General features: G+C 40.6%; 1 protein-coding gene across 2 annotated transcripts in view; it reads right to left on the bottom strand.

Moving 5' to 3' along the window:
- Positions 1-1031: 1031 nt before the first annotated feature.
- si:ch211-218d20.15 overlaps positions 1032-19938 on the bottom strand; it is a 57439-nt gene continuing 38532 nt past the window's right edge. Inside the window, exons 1-8 of one of the 2 annotated variants that reach the window (XM_047046341.1) lie at positions 7044-7793; positions 6594-6712; positions 2653-2713; positions 2418-2485; positions 2222-2324; positions 1884-2002; positions 1648-1793; positions 1032-1502 (exon numbers count right to left, since the gene is read on the bottom strand). In XM_047046341.1, the coding sequence (XP_046902297.1) occupies positions 1394-1502; positions 1648-1793; positions 1884-2002; positions 2222-2324; positions 2418-2485; positions 2653-2713; positions 6594-6712; positions 7044-7107 (789 nt within the window). In that variant the 5' untranslated portion in view covers positions 7108-7793 and the 3' untranslated portion in view covers positions 1032-1393. Of the gene's footprint in view, positions 1503-1647; positions 1794-1883; positions 2003-2221; positions 2325-2417; positions 2486-2652; positions 2714-6593; positions 6713-7043; positions 7794-19938 lie in introns of those variants that run through there. The other variant, XM_047046340.1, reaches the window with a different exon arrangement.

Below are 19938 nucleotides of genomic sequence, written 5' to 3'. Positions count from 1 at the left end.
GGAATTAAACTTAAATTGCAGCTAAAGTTGTGTTTTCTGGCTTTTATGTAGAGTACATTTTTAGTTGTTTTCTCGCTTAGATTTTTCTAAAGTTACCGAGAAATAGACACTGTACTACTCGATAACACCGTTATTGAAACCAGCAAAAATGGATGATGTGATTTGTTGATGTGGTCTGACATTAGCACATTATCCGACGTTAGATAGCCTAACGTTCTTGCAGTGTACCAACGTCACACCTGTCTATTACGGCATCGAGGCAGTTACAGACCCGAAGACTCTAAATAAAAAGTGTGCGTGTCATGATGACAATGGTTGGCCAAACGAACATGCTTGAAAAAAATATTCATGACAGCTTGCGTTCGCAGATTACTTGGAGGATCCCCCCCCCCCCCACCCCCTCGATTTTCATTGCAGATCTTCACAAATCATACAAATGACCTATTTTGGATCAAAAACTGCGAATTTCGCCAAAAGGTGACGAGTTTGCACCCCCCGCTTACTGCCACCCATCAATTAAAATGTAGGATGAATGTATATAATTAATTTGAAAAAGCATTTAATTGAATGCCAAATATCTGATTTTACTGGACAGTTGGAATATCATTATCATCAGTTTCCCAAGCCATGTGAATATCATTTATATTAGTGTTAAACAAATGCAATGATTTGAAATGTTACATTCTGACTTTGATTCTGTCACGTTATTGAGCACAAACAGCAGCTAATCAAAGAAATTCAAAGAAATTTATTGTTTGGAGGATAACCCCTTGAGATGCAGCATCTCGTTTTCGAGGGGGTCCTCAAGACACAAGACAAATACATGCACATTCAAACTCGCTCAAGTTCCCCCACTCCCAGACCTCACCCACCCCACCGACTCCTTATTGAATACATATTGTAATATTGAGAGGTATATATACACATATACATACATACACATATACATACATACATATGCACACATATACACAAACCTTCACCCGTACACACGTACAATATTTATTCATAAATAAAAAAAGAAAAAGAAAAAAGTCCAGTCAAACATGAGCAAAACATTTACAGCGATAATTTGCTTGTAAGTGATTATAAAGGGATATTTTGAAGGAGTGCAAAGAAGTGATAGATCTTAGAGACCCTGGTAGGTTATTCCAGTCTGAGGGGGCTTTAAATTTAAAGGTACGCCTGCCACTCTCTTTTGAGATGTTTGGTAAAGTAAAGATCAGAAAGGGGTAATTTGGTGCCTGTGCCTAACAAAAAGCGTTCTTATTGTTTGTTCCAACAGAAAACAAGAGCAGCCTGTGGAGGAAAAGGGCTGGGTGGAGGGGACATACAAGGATATGTAGGCTATAGGATATGTAGGCAGAGAGGAAGACAAGTGTTGGCCAGATGACTAGGAGGAAAGCTGGGAGATGAAGGTCAAGGCTGGATTCAGGTCTTCCATCAGCTCCTCAGGTAAAGAGGACACAGTGGACGTTATTGTCTCCATTACCTCCAGTATCCTGTCAGGAAGTAAATGACAGACGGGGTCTGACATTACTCAGGCTGGGAACCACGATTGGTACAAGCATTTCAAAACTGACTTCAATCAATAAACACATTTTAAAAGTGAACAAAAATCTTTGTCTATGACATCAATGATCTCACCAGCTGATGTAGTGTGCAGACAACTGGGGCTCTTGTCTTGAACCTTCCTCTGTCACCAAGGACAACTTCAGCTGTTTGAAGTTCCTCTCAATGTCTTTCTTAAGTACCCACAAGGGCTGGATGCCTTTGAAAGAACTAATGACCTGCTACAAAACAGAAACATATAGATGGCTAGGACACAGATTATATTACTATCAGAAAAGACAGGATATGAGAAGAGAAGATATTTTAGGTACATAGATAACTGAAAGTTGGTGAGTGATGTATTTGTGGCTCCCTAGGTGCTTGATGTCCTCCTGCAGTTGCTGGCTAAGCACAAGTAGCTGGTTCAGCCTGGAGATGTGACAGAAGTACTCTGCAACACAAACACTATTTTAGTTCAAACCCCATCAAGCCAAAAGAACACTCCCCAGGGTCAGGGTTTACGGCAGTAGTTTATTTTACCTGCGATTACTCAGTCTACAACTAGTTGGAACCTAACTGTCCCGCATACTCATTAATAGGGAGTCTCAGACTCGGAACAGCATGTCAACCCTCCTGATAGGTAGGGTTAGGATGGGTGGGGGTAGCTCACCATCCATTAGGGGCTTCTCAAGCATGTCCACGGGGCTACCCTGGAGGAGGAACACTTCCACTCTTGGAAATATGGCAGACAGCCCTACTATGTCCAAGTAGTCCTGGAAAAAATCCACATTTACCCAAATCATATTATATAAAATTCCTTATCAGTATGTCAACACGGTAAATTGTATTCAAGGTAAAACAGATACCTCCAGCTGAGGTAGAGGCTTAGGCAGATGTTCAAGGAAATGGAACATCAGGTCAATTATGTCACTTCCTGTGTGGTCAGAGCAAAAAGCATCACACTGTTAGCTGGACAGGAAACATGAGACTTCTGACAAGACATCCCGTAGCTGTCAGTTCCAGAAACATCACTGCAGATTGAGGAAGACGAGTTGAGGATAGAGAAGATGGACAAATGTTAAGAGGGATGAAGACACTCACCCTGACCCTGGAATGTGTCTGACTCCTCTGGGCTGCAGTCTAGCCTGAGCTGCTCCTGGAACTACAAAGACAGTAAAACACGTTCCGACTGTGCAGGATACATGAAGGATGGGCAGGATACATTAAAGGGTTTTATCATGATGTGTTTAATTTCGATTGGAGTAGAATGAAGCTAATCCCCGATGTGGAGACAGCGCGGACCTTCTTTAATTATGGTTTTATGCAAATCGTAAATACACATGCCCCTTTCAGAAGATACAGAGTAAAAGGGCGCGATAACCCTTGGTTTTCCTCTGAGCTAGCAGATACTATTCATGAGCGTAACTTGGCTGGGGCTAAGGCAAGGACAACAGGTTCTACCGCTGATTGGCTGGTTTTTAAACAGCTAAGAAACAATGTTCCTTTTTGATCAAAAAAAGCCAATACAGAATATTGTTTGTATGTCACTACTTATAATCTAAATGACCCCAGCTGATTTTGGAAAACGATAAAATCCCTTTCTGTAAGCAAAAACTCTCAAGCTGTACCGACCTTTGTTATGAAGGATACGGTTGTTGTCTATGACAAAATGGAGATACTGACATGTTCTAACAAGCATTTTATATATTTTCTGGCTCTCTGTTTGACTCTGTTCTGATTCTGTGAAACCTTGTTCTGACATTCCAGTGTATACTGGTCAGTCTTTAAATTTTGTATCATTCTCTATTCAGGGAGTTCATAAAGCCCTAAAAACCTTAGATCCTAGAAAAACCCTCAGGACCTGATTTTATTGATCCTTACTTTTTGAAATTGCAGCTGATTTTGTAGCAGGGCCTCTTGCATATCTTTTTAACCTTACAGTAGAGAATAAGGAAATTCCTCGAGTATGGAAATCTGCTTTTTTTCTCCCTTTATTAAAAGGGGGTGACTCAGCTATTTCAAACAACTATAGGCCAATATCTAATTTATCGGTACTTGCTAAAATTCTTGAAGCCCTTGTGAGTGATCAATTAAAGGAGTTTCTATACACAAATGCCATTTTGTCAACATATCAATCGGGTTTTAGAAAAAAACATAGCACCATCACAGCTGCACTGAAGGTGGTAATAACATTTCTGTTGCACTGGACAAGAGGCAACATTGTGCATCACTCTTAATGATCTGTCTAAAGCGTTCGACACAGTTGATCATGATGTTTTAAAACTTAGACTTCTTAACTCAGGACTCTCGGAGCAAGCAGTAGCTTGGTTCTCAAACTACCTTAGTAATAGGTCTCAGTGCATTAAATATGATGGTCTATGTTCTGATATTGCATCCATCTACAAGGGTGTTCCACAGGGCTCTGTATTAGGTCCACTTTTATTTACTATTTATATTAATAATCTGGGTCAAAACGTGTTAGATGCTAATCTTCATTTTTATGCTGATGACACTGTTATATACTGCTGTGCGTCAACACTTGTAAAGGCCACTGAAAACGTGCAAAATGCTTTTATTATTTTCCAAAATACCCTACTTCAGCTGAAACTCGTTCTAAATGCAGATAAGACTAAATGTATGTTGTTTACCAAATATTTTACTATTGATTGTTCTTCTACAGGTACAGTCCCGCACTTTTGTGGTTGATGTTGTTTTAATTTGTAACTTGTATAACTGCATGCTCTTATGGGTTTAATTTGTAACTTGTATAATTGCATGCTCTCATGGGTCTTCCCTTTTGGCACTTGTTTAGTTTTTTTACAATATATGCTTCATGTTTTGGCTGCTTGCAATGTTTGGGACTTCCTCGTTGTTATGATCAGTGACCTATGCTCTTTTGTAAAGCTCTCTCTTGGAAGTCGCTTTGGATAAAAGCGTCTGCTAAATGCATAAATGTAAATGTACCAACTCTAGGAACAGGCCACTAAATATTGCTTCGGTAGTCACTCTTGAGGGAAGTGAAAGAGTTTGTTAACTATTATAAATACCTGTGTATTTTGATTGATGACTCCCTCACTTTTAAGGCACATGTTCTGTACCTGGTGAAAAAGCTGAGGCTAAAACAGTTTTTTTTTTAACTGGCTTATTTTCTATATAAGTTGTGTTTTTCTTTTAATGTAAAAAAGCAACTTGTTGCAGCCACCTTTTTTATCTGTACTGGACTATACTGCCGTGCAAAGGCTAACCGCAGTAACTTTTTTTCAACATTTTGTCAAAATTGAGTTTTAAGTTAAATTGAACTTCTCAATATCTGTTTTATCTTGTGACAAGGTTTAAGAGTTCAATCTTGCTCAGTTTTCGAGAAAAGGGGTATAAAGAATTGCAGTAACTACAAAATCACACTTAAAACCAAGGCAAACTGCAGTAAGTCTAGTTACTGCGCTCTGTATCTGTTTCCCCATACATCGGACGCAATTAAAACCGAAACAAACCGCAGATAATGGTAATAAAAGTATTTTAATGCTAATGACCTACGAAAACTGGAAAACAACTTTGTAGTTACTGCACTTAGCTTCTACATTACCTGTATAGCTATTACGGAAATGAAAAGGCAGAGTGAAGTATCTGCATTTTTGGGGTCACGGGTCAAATCTCTGGCCATGTTTTTTAATTAATAAATATTACTTCATTCATATATGTTCAATCAGTGCACTACCACTAATCTACCTACAACACATCTGGCTGGATAGTCAAAGAACTTTTAAGTCATTTTTCTCAGTTTCACTGTTTGCGTAGTTACTGCGGTTAGCTTTTGCAGGGCAGTATAGTGATCTATTGTATATGCACACCTCTGCTCAGTGTCTTCATAAGGTTGACACAGCATACCATGCTTCCATGAGGTTCATCATAAACTGTAAAGCTCTGACTCACCACTGTGAGTTATACTCTCTGGTAGGATGGCCTGCTCTGACCACCCGTAGGCTCTGTCATTGGTACGCCTTTATATATGAGGCCATTCTTGGTCTGCTCCCATACTACCTTTGTGACCTTGTAAAGAAGAAAAGTGCAGGGAAATACTCTTTGCGTTCCCAGGACAGTGTCATGCTATCTGTCCCTTATGCCCGTACGGAAATTGGAAAGAGGGCTTTTCTGTACTCTGCACCCTCGGCATGGAATATGTTTCAAAGTGTTTTGAAACTGAAGGCTTTAATCTCGCTAAATCCTTTTAAATTAAAAAAGAAAGAACTAGAGACAGATTCCTTAAGATGTAAATGTTTTTAATGTGTTTTTAATGTATCTGGCTATGACACTAACTCCTAAATGTTGTCTCATTTTGTGTTTCTGTCTGTAACTATGTTATTAAAGGTTATTATTATTATTATGATGCAGCCAGGTGCGCAAAGCGGTTGTTACCGTAAGTCACTCTAAGGGTTCTCCAATCCTGGTCCTCGAGGGCCGCTGTCCTGCATGTTTTAGATGTTACCATGCTCCAGCACACCTGATTCAAATGAATGGTCCACAGAGTTTGATAACAACCCATTCATTTGAAACAGGTGTGCTGGATTAGGGAAATGTCTAAAACATGCAGGACAGCGGCCCTCGAGGACCATGATTGGAGAACCCTGCTGTAATGCTGGGTACATGCCACAAGATAATCGGGCTGATTTTGGGTTGATTTCCACCTTCCAACAATCCTAGGTAATGTCCCGACAAGCCTAGGTATCTTCCTGATTATCGACAGATTATTTGATCAGATTTTCCCTAGGTGTGAAGTGTATTAAGATTGACCAAACTTGCTCGGAAGAACACCGCCCCGATCACAAAACTTAAATATTGAATATTCTCTTGGTATCTTAAGAAATCTTGGTGTGTGGGGGGAACCACGAGGAAAAACACCACACACTAGGCTATAGGAGCAAAACGGTTCAATGAAAGATTTTTTTGTCCTCATGTTTGTGGTCTTTCACATTTTTTTTATCTTTCTTTTATCTTTAAAGATTTAACAAATATTTTATTGTGTACAATGCATAAGTCAACCTTACCTGATGTACCTGTGCTCTGATGAGCAGGTCCAGCTGTCCACAGAGACACAGCATCTCAAGACCCACCTGCTGCGGGCTGAGCTGGACCGGCACCAAAGGCCTCTTCACGTGCAGCTCAACTGACCAGAATAACAGAACCACACCTCAAGCTACAGATAAAACATTATTTCCCCGCCATCTCCCCTCCACAACAAATCCCATAGCATCCACCTTGACCTAGACAACCACATTGTTTACTTCTCGTAATTACTCTAATTCAGCCAGGTGATGAGGAAAGAAAAGATTGGGTTGGAATGAAACCGGTGGAACCTCCGCCTCAGTCTCAGGTACAATGTCAAAATGACATTATATCGCATTTACAAAGTAACTTAAATACAGCCAACTGTCCATATTTAATTGTCATCGTTTGCATGACTGGAATATACGACCATCAAGTAAGGATGAGTTTACCTTTGAATTTCTCATCGTAAGCGCACGGATGACAGAGCGGCTTGGAAACGCTAACTGCTGCCATGTGTTACATTCCAGTTACCGATTTCCTTCACAAACCGAATACGATTACTTGTTATATATGCCAAAATATAAACTATTTTGTTTTAACTAGTCAAATAATATGAATCACACCCGCTTGGTGAACGAATGGCTTCGCTCACAACATCCAATTAGATGTATTTTTGATCAATGCGTTCAAGTTTGGGGTGCATTCAAGAAGTCCAAGAGGAAAATTATGCTAAACTATTAAGCACAAAACTGGGATGGCAAAGAAAAACATAAAAAAATTCAAATGGGGTGTAGATTAAAGAATGGCTTTCCTTTTCAGCGTAGTAGAGAAACGAGTCGCCCGCGACACGCCCATGGTGTTCCATTCTTGCGGTCCTTTTTTTCTTTTCTTTTTTCATTCTTGCGGTCCTGAACCTCCATCCGGCATTTGATATGACGTCACTGTTTGGATTATAGCTTCGAAAGCATTTTGTGCCTTTAGTTTGATGTGCTTCTTTATTACATAGACATATATGTCTATGCTTTATTATATGGCAATGACAGTACGAGCGTTCTGATTGGCTAATGGGTAGTCATGCCAGCCGCGTACTGACCTCCTCGCCGGCCTGCGGTCTGACAATAGGTGCGCTCGACATGGACTGCGGCTGCATGAAACGACCGGCGAGAGTGGCCGGAGTTGAAAAAGGCTCTGTGAAGTCGGACATTTCAGCTTCTCGTGGTTTGCTGCGTTGACGTCAGTCACGGCCGATTAAGCGCTGTTTGCTTACTTTACTCTATTTACAATTAAACGTAGTCTTTCCGTAAGTGAAGAGGTGGAGTAAAACCCTTTCTTCCTTACATTTTTTATTCAATTCAACAGTTTGGTCCGGATTTGAGCATTGGCGAAACTGAAGGTTGTCCGAATATTACAAAACACGCGTCAAAGTTGTCGTGTGTGAGTCTGGCCAATCATTAAATAGCTGTGTCGTCACTTGAACCCGTGCAGTTGCTCTTGAGAAAATGCGCTCGGTTGACCTCATATGGGTCTTTCACGGGTGAGATGCCTCGATTATCAATTAATGGGTTAGACCTTACTGACAGGAAATGTAATAATCTTCACATCAGGCAATCAATATCGATGATTCACAGTGACTCTCCCAGAGCACTTCACTTTTGGAAATCTAATTTCCCTGAAATGATGATAGCATGTGTATGGTCTGATCGGCATAGATTTTTTTATTTCAAATAAACCGAAAGAAGTTCATATAAAGATCTTACATAAATATTACCCTTGCAACGCCATACCAAATGCCAGATGGAGTCACAGTGACCTAGCCTCGGCGCCGTCTCAAGTTGGAGAAAAAGTCTAACCAGAATTCAGTTTCAAGTCAGCCGCCTGCATGAAGTCAGTCCATGTCGAGCGCACCTAATAACTACTTACTAACCGAGAGTAAGGTCATGCCGGGAAATTTCAAACTGAGGCTTGAACGTATAGGGTAGGGGTGTCACGATACCAAAAATTCAGTAGTCGGTGCCGATACCAGTAAAATAACATGATTCTCGATGCCAATTTCAATACCATGGTAAAAAAAAAAGGATTTTCTAAAATTCCATGTACTTGAACTTGAAACATTTACTTATTTATAAAAAATATTTTGAAAAACAGCAAAATGTCATAAGACATACAAAACATGTGCAACAGAGCATAGCACAACCTAATACAGTGCAATTAAGCCATTCAGCTAACAAGATGAACATGACTTTACCTTTTAACAAAGGTAGGCTATAGGCTAACGTTAAAACTACAGCATAGCTAACCTAAACTAAGTACATAACATAAGCCATTGTAACACTAGTGCCCACCATCTCAAACATCCTGTACACAGTAACGTGTATGACAGATTAAAAAACAGAAAAAGTGCATTCTTTGGATGTATTCAGAACTTCGCCGCGACCACAACGAACCACAACGAACACCCCCCCCCCCCCCCCAAAACAAAGTGCTAACACTATATTTCGGAGCAACTTAATGCACTAGTCTAATAGCTAATGTAATATTGCACATATTTTCGTCCTATTTCCCCTAAAGAAATAATATTAGCATACTTAAAGATACCTTACAGTATGTTCTAAATGGCATAAATGCTGCCAGTTAATAATTGTACTTATTGTAAATGCAGTGGCCTAGCCTACACATTAAGGTAGGCCACTCGGAAGCATGTACACTGTCTGCTTCATTTGATCTTGATAAGATAAGCATTCTGTAGCAAATAATAACAATATACACACTATTTATTCATTAAAACTAGGCTACTTAAGCATAATAATGCACCTAAAATACAAACGTGAGCAAGGGCAGCAATCGCTATCAAATCAACAGACGTGCAATTTCGCAAGCAGGGGAAGAATATAAACAACAAAAATCACCAGTTAACTTAATTTAAATTTGCAAGAACTATAGACTAATACAATAAAAAGACTTAAATGAACTGACAACATAAGTTATACGACTTTCAGTTCTCAAGGACGCACACGCGCAATCTCACCTGCGCTGTGAAGCGCGTCTGTGCTATTCTCCGACATGTGCTCTAACAATCACGGCTGATAGACGGCCTAAAATCAACATAAGGGAAACACTATGGAGGATTATAGGGGCCAAAACTAAATAAATAAATACTTGGATAAATAAATAATTACATAACACAAGCTTAAATAAATGACACAAAATATATAAATGTTACATGTATTTGTGTGTGTATATATATATGTATGTTTACGTTTTCATGTGTTTACATTTATTCATTTATACTTACATTTATTTATTTATACTTACATTTATTTATACTTACATTTATTTATTTATACTTACATTTATGTATTTATACTTACATTTATCCACGGTGAAACTTCCTGCAGCAAAATAAATCTGTCGTCCCCCCATCACCAAGTCAGGGGGCGGGTCAAAGCGTCTGATTGGTGAATGAACAGTATTACACACCAGGCAGGCTCAACCAGTCGATCAAGCTCTCTTCAAGCTAGAGGGATCCTCTATCGCCTCACTCTACAGCTGCTAGGGGTGTGCGACACTGCACGATGTGGTATAGATCCGATACCAAGGAGTAAATACAGGGCCAGTATTGCCAATACCGATACTTTGGGCTTAGAAAAGCAGTGGAGGGGCAAAGTGAGTTTGAGCGAAGTTAGACGGTGTTTGCACAACCACTATGATGTAAAGGGAGTTGTGTACTCAGTGTGGAATGAAACTTAAGTATCGATCTTATCACGCTATCAATCAGGCTATTGATACCAACGTTGGTATTGATAGTTGCCAGGTTTCCCAACCCGGCCACTGTCGGTCTTAAGATCGATATGCCCACCCCTATGCTGTATCATCTCGCTGAGGATCGTGAACACATTTTCATTGATGTCTGTGTCAGTTAGGGCCAATATCATTCCTATAATTTCAGCGAAGCTCTCAATATGATGTAAAAAAAAGTGAACTGGCAGGTGCCTCCATCTCTTCAGCTTCCGCCAACATTTCGACCACTGTAGCATTCAATATTTCATTCATTGAATCCGCACAAGGTGCTGCCACCTTGGAATAGTCAAAAGCAGTCAATTCAAGTTGAACCACCAATCAGAGGCTTTGACCCGCCCCCTGACTTGGTGACGGGGGGACGACAGATTTATTTTGCTGCAGGAAGTTTCACCGTGGATAAATGTAAGTATAAATACATAAATGTAAGTATAAATAAATAAATGTAAGTATAAATGAATAAATGTAAGTATAAATGAATAAATGTAAACACATGAAAACGTAAACATATATATATATATACACACAAATACATGTAACATTTATATATTTTGTGTCATTTATTTAAGCTTTGTGTTATATAATTATTTATTTATCCAAGTATTTATTTATTTAGTTTTGGCCCCTATAATCCTCCATAAAACACTGCCTTGAATTCTCTAAACAAATCCGGATGACGATCTTTCAGTTGCGTAGCTAAATTGGAAGTATTACCTCCCTTGATCTGAAGAACAAGGTAGCATCTTCTGCATAGTGGCTTCTGCGGATTAATTATAACGCCACGGTCATCTGCCTCAAACGCAAAGTAGGCTATTTCCAAACACGACTTTTTGTGACTTTGTTGTAAACAAGTCGAGGTGGGGCGATTGCTGCGGCTGAAGTTGCCATCTTGGTTTTCTGAATGTAAACGTCGACTAGAACACTCTTGAATACTGCCCCCATCAGTTCCAGAAGAGGCGCAGCACCGATGCTAACATCTGGCATCGGCGCTCACGGTGCTTACGGTCCTAGGGATGTCACGAGAACCGATACTTATGATACCTTTCGATGCTAAAATAACAAAACACCGACGATGCCCATTTTTTTGAAGCACCGTAAGCACCGTGAGCTTACGGATACAGCAAAGCCGAGGTTTGATATTTTTCAGTCTTTTCATTTTGTAAATGAAAATAAATGGTAGGCTAATTGTAGCTAGTGTTAAGGAATGTGTAGCTGGGTAGTGAATAAAACAAGGTTAAACATCGGACCAAGTTACTTGTAGTTAAATGTAAGTAATGATGCAATCACAAGATACACAATGAAAACAACACACCAGGATGTTCGCAGTCTAATACAACGAATCAGTCGATGATGCAAATGCTAACGTGCTAATGTAAAAGTCTAACAGAAGTCTCAGAATAGAACAAACGAAGGCCCTCGTGAGATTAGAGAGTTCTGCCCACACCAAGTTCTGTCTCCCTGTCCTCGGGAGACAGATCTTTCCCTAAACAGAGAACAGTTAGGGGGAAGTCAGGTGGCTGAGCGGTTATGGAATCGGGCTAGTAATCTGAAGGATGCCAGTTCGATTCCCGGCCAAGCCAAATGACGTTGTGTCCTTGGGCAAGGCACTTCACCCTACTTGCCTCAGAACTGTAACATTAGCGTACCAAACTAGCGATTTTTAGAAACGTTTCATTTAGGAAAATGGTTGCAAATACAGTGCCCTCCAAAAGTATTGGAACAGTGAGGCGAATTCCTTTATTTTTGCTGTAGACTGAAAACATTTGGGCTTGACATCAAATAATGAACGTGAGACCAGAGATCAACGTTTCAGCTTTTATTTCCAGGTATTTACATCAGGATCTGATGCACAACTAAGAAAATATCGCATTTTGTTTGAATCCACCCATTTGTCATGTGAGCAAAAGTATTGGAACAGATATACTTAAAACATATTTAAGTGAATAAGACTTAATATTTAGTTGCAAATCCTTTGCTTTCAATAACTGCAGCAAGTCTGTGACCCATTGACGTCACCAAACTTTTGCATTCTTCCTTTTTGATGCTTTCCCAGGCTTTCACTGCAGCCTCTTTCAGTTGTTGTTTGTTTTGTGGGGTTCCTCCCTTCAGTCTCCTCTTAAGCAGGTAAAATGCATGCTCTATAGGGAAACACTATGGAGGATTATAGGGGCCAAAACTAAATAAATAAATACTTGGATAAATAAATAATTATATAACACAAGCTTAAATAAATGACACATTTATTTAAGTCTGGAGATTGACATGGCCAGTCTAATACCTTCCATTTCTTGCCCCTGATGAACTCCTTTGTTGTTTTGGCAGTGTGTTTTGGGTCATTATCTTGCTGCATGATGAAGGCTCTGCCAATCAGTTTGGTTGCATCTTTCCTTAAATTGGCAGACAAAATGTTTCTGTAGACTTCCGAGGTCATTTTGCTGCTGCCATCATGTGTTACATCCTCAATGAAGATTAATGAGCCCGTCCCAGAAGAAGCCATGCAAGCCCAAGCCATGACATTACCTCCACCGTGTTTCACAGATGAGCTTGTGTGTTTGGGATCATGAGCAGTTCCTTTCTTTCTCCAAACTTTAGCCTTTCCATCACTTTGGTAAAAGTTAATCTTTGTCTCATCAGTCCATAAAACTTTGTCCCAGAATTTTTGAGGTTCATCTCTGTACTTTTTGGCAATTTCCAGCCTGGCCTTCCTATTCTTCTTGCTAATGAGTGGTTTGCATCTTCTGGTGTAGCCCTTGTACTTTGTTCATGAAGTCTTCTGCGAACAGTAGATAGTGATACCTTCACTCCTGCCATCTGGAGGTTGTTGCTGATCTCACTAACAGTTGTTTTAGGGTCTTTCTTTACAGCTCTCACAATGTTTCTGTCATCAACTGCTGAGGTTTTCCTTGGTCTACCTGTTCGACGTCTGTTACTTAGTACACCAGTAGTTTTCTTCTTCTTCAGGACATTCCAAATGGTTGTACTGGCTATGGCCAATGTTTCTGCAATGGCTCTGATTGATTTTCCATCTTCTCTAAGACTCACAATTGCTTGTTTTTCACCCAAAGACAGCGCTCTGGTTTTCATGTTGTTTTCACCTCTGAATACAGTCTGCATAGACAAAACCTATCTTACCCAATCTGAACCTGAGTGTAGACATTCAGTGGTATTTATTGATTGAATAATGTATGTAATAGGACACACCTGGGCAACAAAACACACCTGTCAGTCACATGTTCCAATACTTTTGCTCACGTGACAAATGGGTGGGTTCGAACAAAAAGGTGATATTTTCTAATTTGTGCATCAGATCCTGATGTAAATACCTGGAAATAAAAGCTGAAACGTTGATCTCTGGTTTCACATTCATCGTTTGATGTCAAGCCCAAATGTTTTCAGTCTACAGCAAAAATAAAGGAATTCGCCTCACTGTTCCAATACTTTTGGAGGGCACTGTATATATGTTCATGACTGTATATAACAAAAAACAAGACTGTCAGAATTTTTTAACAATTAATTAAGCCGATAATATAACATTTATTGGAATCTCTGGATGATTTGGTCACCATTGTTGCCGGTCGCGCAGTTTTCACATAGCCCTAGGTTTCAAGTAAGATACCGATCTTACTTGGTTTTAAGGGGTGTATACCCCTTAGTCTTAGCCCTTCCCCTAGCTCAAAAAGAGTATTTGAACACCACTAGCTCTCACGGGAACGCGCAAAACTAAGGGGAAGGGGGAAGGGGAAGGGGTAAGGGGGAGTATTGGGATTCGGCCTTACAGTCCCAGCATCACCTTATCTCCCAAGTTGGCACTTTTACTCCCAAGAGCTGAGAGGCCCTATTGTGCTCGCACCAGTCTCTGAGCGTCTCAAGCTTGCTTCCTGTCTGACCTTGGCATGTTTGCACACACCAGAGTTACATTGACACACGAAATTTGCTGCACAGATACATCTCAGCACTGCCTCACTTGCACAGAAGGCATCCTGTTGCATGATCTCATTACTTCTTTATTAATTCAATTGATTATAATTGGATACATGTTTCAGTATTAAGCATTACGTGACATATGTGTATACATACATATACGAGGTAGTGATTTGTATAGCAGCATTGATTAGCAGTATGTTATCATTCCTTCACACTAGCTGTGTCTACTACCGCGCCCTTGCGCACTTCGAGCACTGACTTTCAGCTTCACTCACAAAACCAGCAGAATTCAGTGCACTGAAAGTACCCGGATGGCGCACTGCAAACGGTCCAAAAGAACAGTGGCTGTTTATCAATCCACGGTTTTTTCCGTTCTTGTGTTCTTGCGAACTCGTTTGATGTCATCTTTTATTGCCCAAGTATGGTTCCAATCCATGGTTCCAGAACACAAGTCACCAAGAACGCCAAAAATACCCGGAAATTTTCCTGATCCGCCCCTTTTATCAAGGATCCGCCCCTTTTATCAAGGATGCATCGGATGGTGACTTGACCAGCGAGAACGCTTCTGATTTCCCAGAAGTCATTGTAAGATGTCAAGCGAGGCGGACAAACCTCACAACAGTAATTTTTTACTTTTCATATTTCAGCTAAACGGTACGTGTAAATCAGCATCTGAATTAAAATGTGACGGGAAATGGGCAGTTCAGTCGCTGAAAATGCGACTGAACCATCTCTGAACCATCTCAATTCATTCTCCGTCCTTGCGTCCTTGCAAGACCATTCTCGCAAGGACGCTTGCCAGAACGTTCTTCAAAAGAATGTACTTGCGTTCTCAGCGTTCTTCGGATTGATAAACAGCCAAGCTGTGTCTACTACTGCGCACTTGTGCACTTCGAGCACTGACTTTCATTGCTTAGGGCGCTTCACTCAAAAAACAGCAGAATTCAGTGCACTGAAAGTACCCGGATGGCGCACTGCAAACGTTCCAAAAAAACTGTGTACAACGATGGACACTACTCGCCCTAAACAGGCGCCATCTTGGCTACGTAGCGGAAGAGGAGGAGCCCTTTCGGCAATTTTTACCACTTGGGGTGGAGAAGCCATAGAGTTAATATAACTAGAGTAAGCTACTTTTGTCTTCCAAGATGGCGTCCCCATTCATTTCTATGAAAAGTGCTCAGTGGCGCAGTGAGGCAAGCGAGAGTGCGAAACTGGACGCGGCCATATTTCCACTTCCGTGTCTTCCGGTCTAGCTTTAAACAGTGGCTCTTTTTTTCCCTAGCTCCGAGACCTCGTGCACGCTTGCAACTAGCTGTACACGTCATACTTTGCGACAACCAGTCGCGAGCATGGATTTATATGGTTACGAGCGTGTGAGCTAAGGCAGAATCTATAGGCAGAAAGTCCGATAAGAATCAGAGACATGATGCAAACTTAACGGAAATGTATTCTGTCACTGTATAGTATTCCTTCTACTTGTTTTTTAGAAATAGGCTATAGGGCTAAATATAGGGCTATTCTAGATGGAACTCATCACATATGTTGCTTTTTATCTTCATGACATGAGTATGATTTCAAACGCATTGTATCGGATTAAATAAACTGTTAACATGAACAGCTCCGTCGTTGTTCTCACCAGGCAAAGAAAGCTTAGTTATTTTGGTAACCGAAATCTTCCATAATGCAGACTTACCATAGCTTACTGTCAACTTTATATTCAAACGAAATGCCACGAAATTCACATTGCCTTCAATTTCACATCAGTGTCGAAATGTGACCTGTGTTTTATATGTTCAACCTAGAAAACCAAACGTCTATTAATGGATATAACGTGATCTAACAAGACGTGTTAATAATGTAATAAATAAAAGCTTGAGAAGTGTGTCTAAAATATACTTTATTGAACATTTGCCTTTGAAAGGGGCATATTCATAGCCATAACCATATGGGCTACAAGACGTTACCATCAGATGTAAGTGGGGGTGAAACATAGTCACTGAGGACCTTCATTGTCCCACAAAAGCAGTCTGGCACGATCAAAAAAAGAATAATGGGTGTTTTTAACAAAAGCTTCTGAAGGCAAGACTAATATTAATTAAATATATATCATTTCCTATTGTGGTTAACAGTTAAAGTATTAATCTTTGTCTTTGCTCCAGATAGACATGTCAACAATCTATGCTCGCGCTTAACATAATATAGGCTATTAGCCATCATGTCATGAATGTTTTTACGAAAAATCAAATCCATTTTAAAATAACGGGAATAAACTATATTAACAACATTTCATGTATGCGTGAGAACGATTTGCTAAACTTGCTACAACAAGGCAGGCAACTCAAGCCATTTCTCCCTGTGCTCATTCAATATAAGTCTATGGCTCATTCAGCTCAATGTAAATCGGCTATCGGCCAATGTGAACTTTTGTGCTCGTGCCCTGTTAGTATCCGCGAGCACATTTGCAGGCATCTTTTATTGACGTAAGCAAATAAATGGGGTGCTAGTTTACCCATTTCGGATGGTCTCAAACTTAGCAAAAATCTGGAAAAATTATTCCATGAAAAAGCTAGTAGTATGAGCCAGGTTTGAGAATCCAACAAAAATTATTGGGGGAGATGGTTTTGTAAATGTTGACTGGAGTTAATAGAATAAAAACGACCGGAAACCTAACCGTAATGCAATACCACCTACATCCACCGGGGCCGTTGCTTCAAGCCGAGGGGCGAGGGGTGGGGGCTTGGGAGAAGCCATAGAGTTAATATAACTAGAGTAAGCTACTTTTGCCTTCCAAGATGGCGTCCCCATTCATTTCTATGAAAAGTGCTCAGAGGCGCAGTGAGGCAAGCGAGATCGCGAGACTGTACGCGGGCCGTTGCTTCAAGCCGAGGGGCGAGGGGTGGGGGCTTGGAAGAAGCGCGTTCATTTGAATAGGGTCCAATTGCAGTGCTCCCTCCTCAGGCCCCTCTAAACCGGAACTCTCTCCTTAGGCCCCTGAAGCCGGAACTCTCTCCTCAGGCCCCTTTTTTCATGTGTATCCGAGGTATTAGCGCCACCGCTGGTCGGAGGATACAGTAGGCTAGCATAAGTCAATAGTGTTTAACATAGCGTAAATTAGCATTGCGGCTAGCATTACGTATTGCTAACATTACGAACATGATCACTGTTCTGCCCCTGGCAAGCATAGAAAATAGGTTTGGCAGTTTAGCACCATCTAGTGATTATATAATATCACATTTTTTCCGTTGGTCATTTGCAGCAGCTACAGCTGGCTCGTATTATTGTTTATTGTTTCCAGGGCAACAAGAGCCGGTTCTGAAATAATTAATATTTTAACGTTGATAATAAAATCAACACTACTCTCTTAATCTGAAATCAATATCTATCCTTGTATTTATGTTAAATGTTGCTTCATCAATTACCACATCAATCAAGATGTGTGATAATAGTACTAAACATATATTCCATATTCCAATAACGTAGGATTACGGCACAGTGTTCATGGGAAACTTAGGCTACTGCAAGGGGATAAATTAACAATAACCATGCCGAAAACATAGCCTTATGTATCGTTCATGAAATGCCTCATGTATCACCGGCCAAACTGGCTAGCGAGTTTTTATTATGAAAATGAAATTTAGCCCGCATTTGGCGGGTTGGCGGGTGTTAATTTAGAACGCTGTACGTAACGCTAGCTGCAATGCTAATTTCCGCTATGTTAAACACTATTGACTTATGCTAAAACCGAAGATCAATGTAAGTTAGCCTATTAATATAAATAGCCTACAGTATCCTCCGACCAGCGGTGGCGCTAATACCTCGGATACACATGAAAAAAGGGGCCTGAGGAGAGAGTTCCGGCTTCAGGGGCCTGAGGAGAGAGTTCCGGTTTAGAGGGGCCTGAGGAGGGAGCACTGCATTCGGACCCTTCTCGTTCATTTTGGCAGGTTTTGCGGGTGTCGCGGGCAGATTTGCGTCCGTCACTTCCGCCAAGTGTTTAACGCAAGTGTTCCATTTCAGACAGCACTTATCAGCGACGGCGTTCACTGAATATGTAAGTGCACTGTTTTGCAGTGCACTGTATTGCAATGTACTTACTTGTGCACTTCGAGCACTGACTTTCAGTGCTTAGGGCGCTTCACTCACAAAACCAGAATAATTCAGTGCACTGAAAGTACCAGGATGGCGCACTGCAAACGGTCCAAAAAAACAGTGTACAATGATGGACACTACTCGCCCTAAACGGGCGCCATCTTGGCTACGTAGTGGAAAAGGAGGAGCCCTTTCGGCCGCTTTTAGCGCGTTCATTTTGGCAGGTTTTGCGGGTGTGGCGAGCAGATTTACTTCCGTCACTTCCACCAAGTGTTTAACCTAGCAGTGTTCCATTTGAGACAGCACTTATCAGCGACAGAGTGCACTGAATATGTAAGTGCTCTGTTTTGCAGGGCACTGTATTGCGGTGTACTTCATAAAGTGCGCGGGGGTAGACACAGCCACCGCCTAGCTCTCAAGTCTTCTCATGGTGTTTCAGGTGTTGCCTAGCAACCCTACTTTTGATAGAAAGCGGACAACACGGTTCTGCTATGGCTTTAATTCCAACACAAATAACGACTCTTTTAGAAAGTTAACAATTTAGATTTCAGATGTAACAATTTCAGTCCCTCACCGACATCATCACGGCCACTACCCTATCTATAATTCCAGGAATACAAAAATAAATATATATAACAATAATAATTCTATGAATGTGTGTGAATGCCACCAATTTTATTGTGGACACTATGCACGGCACTAGTTTGAATAAAGAGTAAAATAAACTTCCTTAGTCCTTAAACGGGCGTTTAGGCACGTTTTAATGGACACAAGTGACATTACAATATATTGAATTCCAGCTGTTACTTATAGCGAATATAATCGGTTGTATAAATATGTATTTTGCTTTTTACACGTTGTCAGTCTTTCAAAATATGCAAAGGATCATAAAAAAAAAACATCAACATGCAATAGCCTAAAACCAGAGCCTGTTTAAGGAGAGCCTGCCCACTCCCTATTAAGCCCCATTGTACCGAATTTTGTTGCAGTTCCACCAGAGTTCCACCGGGAGTGATCGCGGTCGAGTGCAAAATGAATGGGAGTCTATGGAGCTAAACGGCTAAATTTGTCTTTTTCGCCTGATTGTCGTTGATAAATCTCAGATTTGATTATAGTTTTTGCATGTTCAACATGGATTACAGGTCAAAAGTTGAATGAACGAGTACTTATGTCCTTTCGATTTCTTACGGGGTAAGTCGTTGTTGCCCATAACACACTAGCATTCTGCTAACGAATGTTGATTGGTTAGTGAAGGACTGACTACGACCAGAGATCCCGCTTTATGGCATCCGACGCAGAACCAGAATGTCAGAGCATTAGCAACATTAGCAACAACATTAGCAAGCCAAAACTCATTCTAGCATGTGTATTAACAGGTAGAGCCTAACCTGTCAGCTGTGTTGTCAATGCCTCGAGAGTAAAGTGGAAGTAACCAGAGCTTGGCGTCAAGCAGTAGCTCTGGTCGTACGATGTGAATGACGTCAATGCCATTTTCAAAGGCTTTTTAGAACAGTTTTTTTTGCCTCCCCTTTCGAT

This window comes from Hypomesus transpacificus, chromosome 23 (assembly GCF_021917145.1).
Source record: "Hypomesus transpacificus isolate Combined female chromosome 23, fHypTra1, whole genome shotgun sequence".
NCBI classification, from domain to species: domain Eukaryota; kingdom Metazoa; phylum Chordata; class Actinopteri; order Osmeriformes; family Osmeridae; genus Hypomesus; species Hypomesus transpacificus.
The sequence above is the reverse complement of the archived record's forward strand: the minus strand, read 5'-3'. Positions and strand labels throughout refer to the sequence as shown.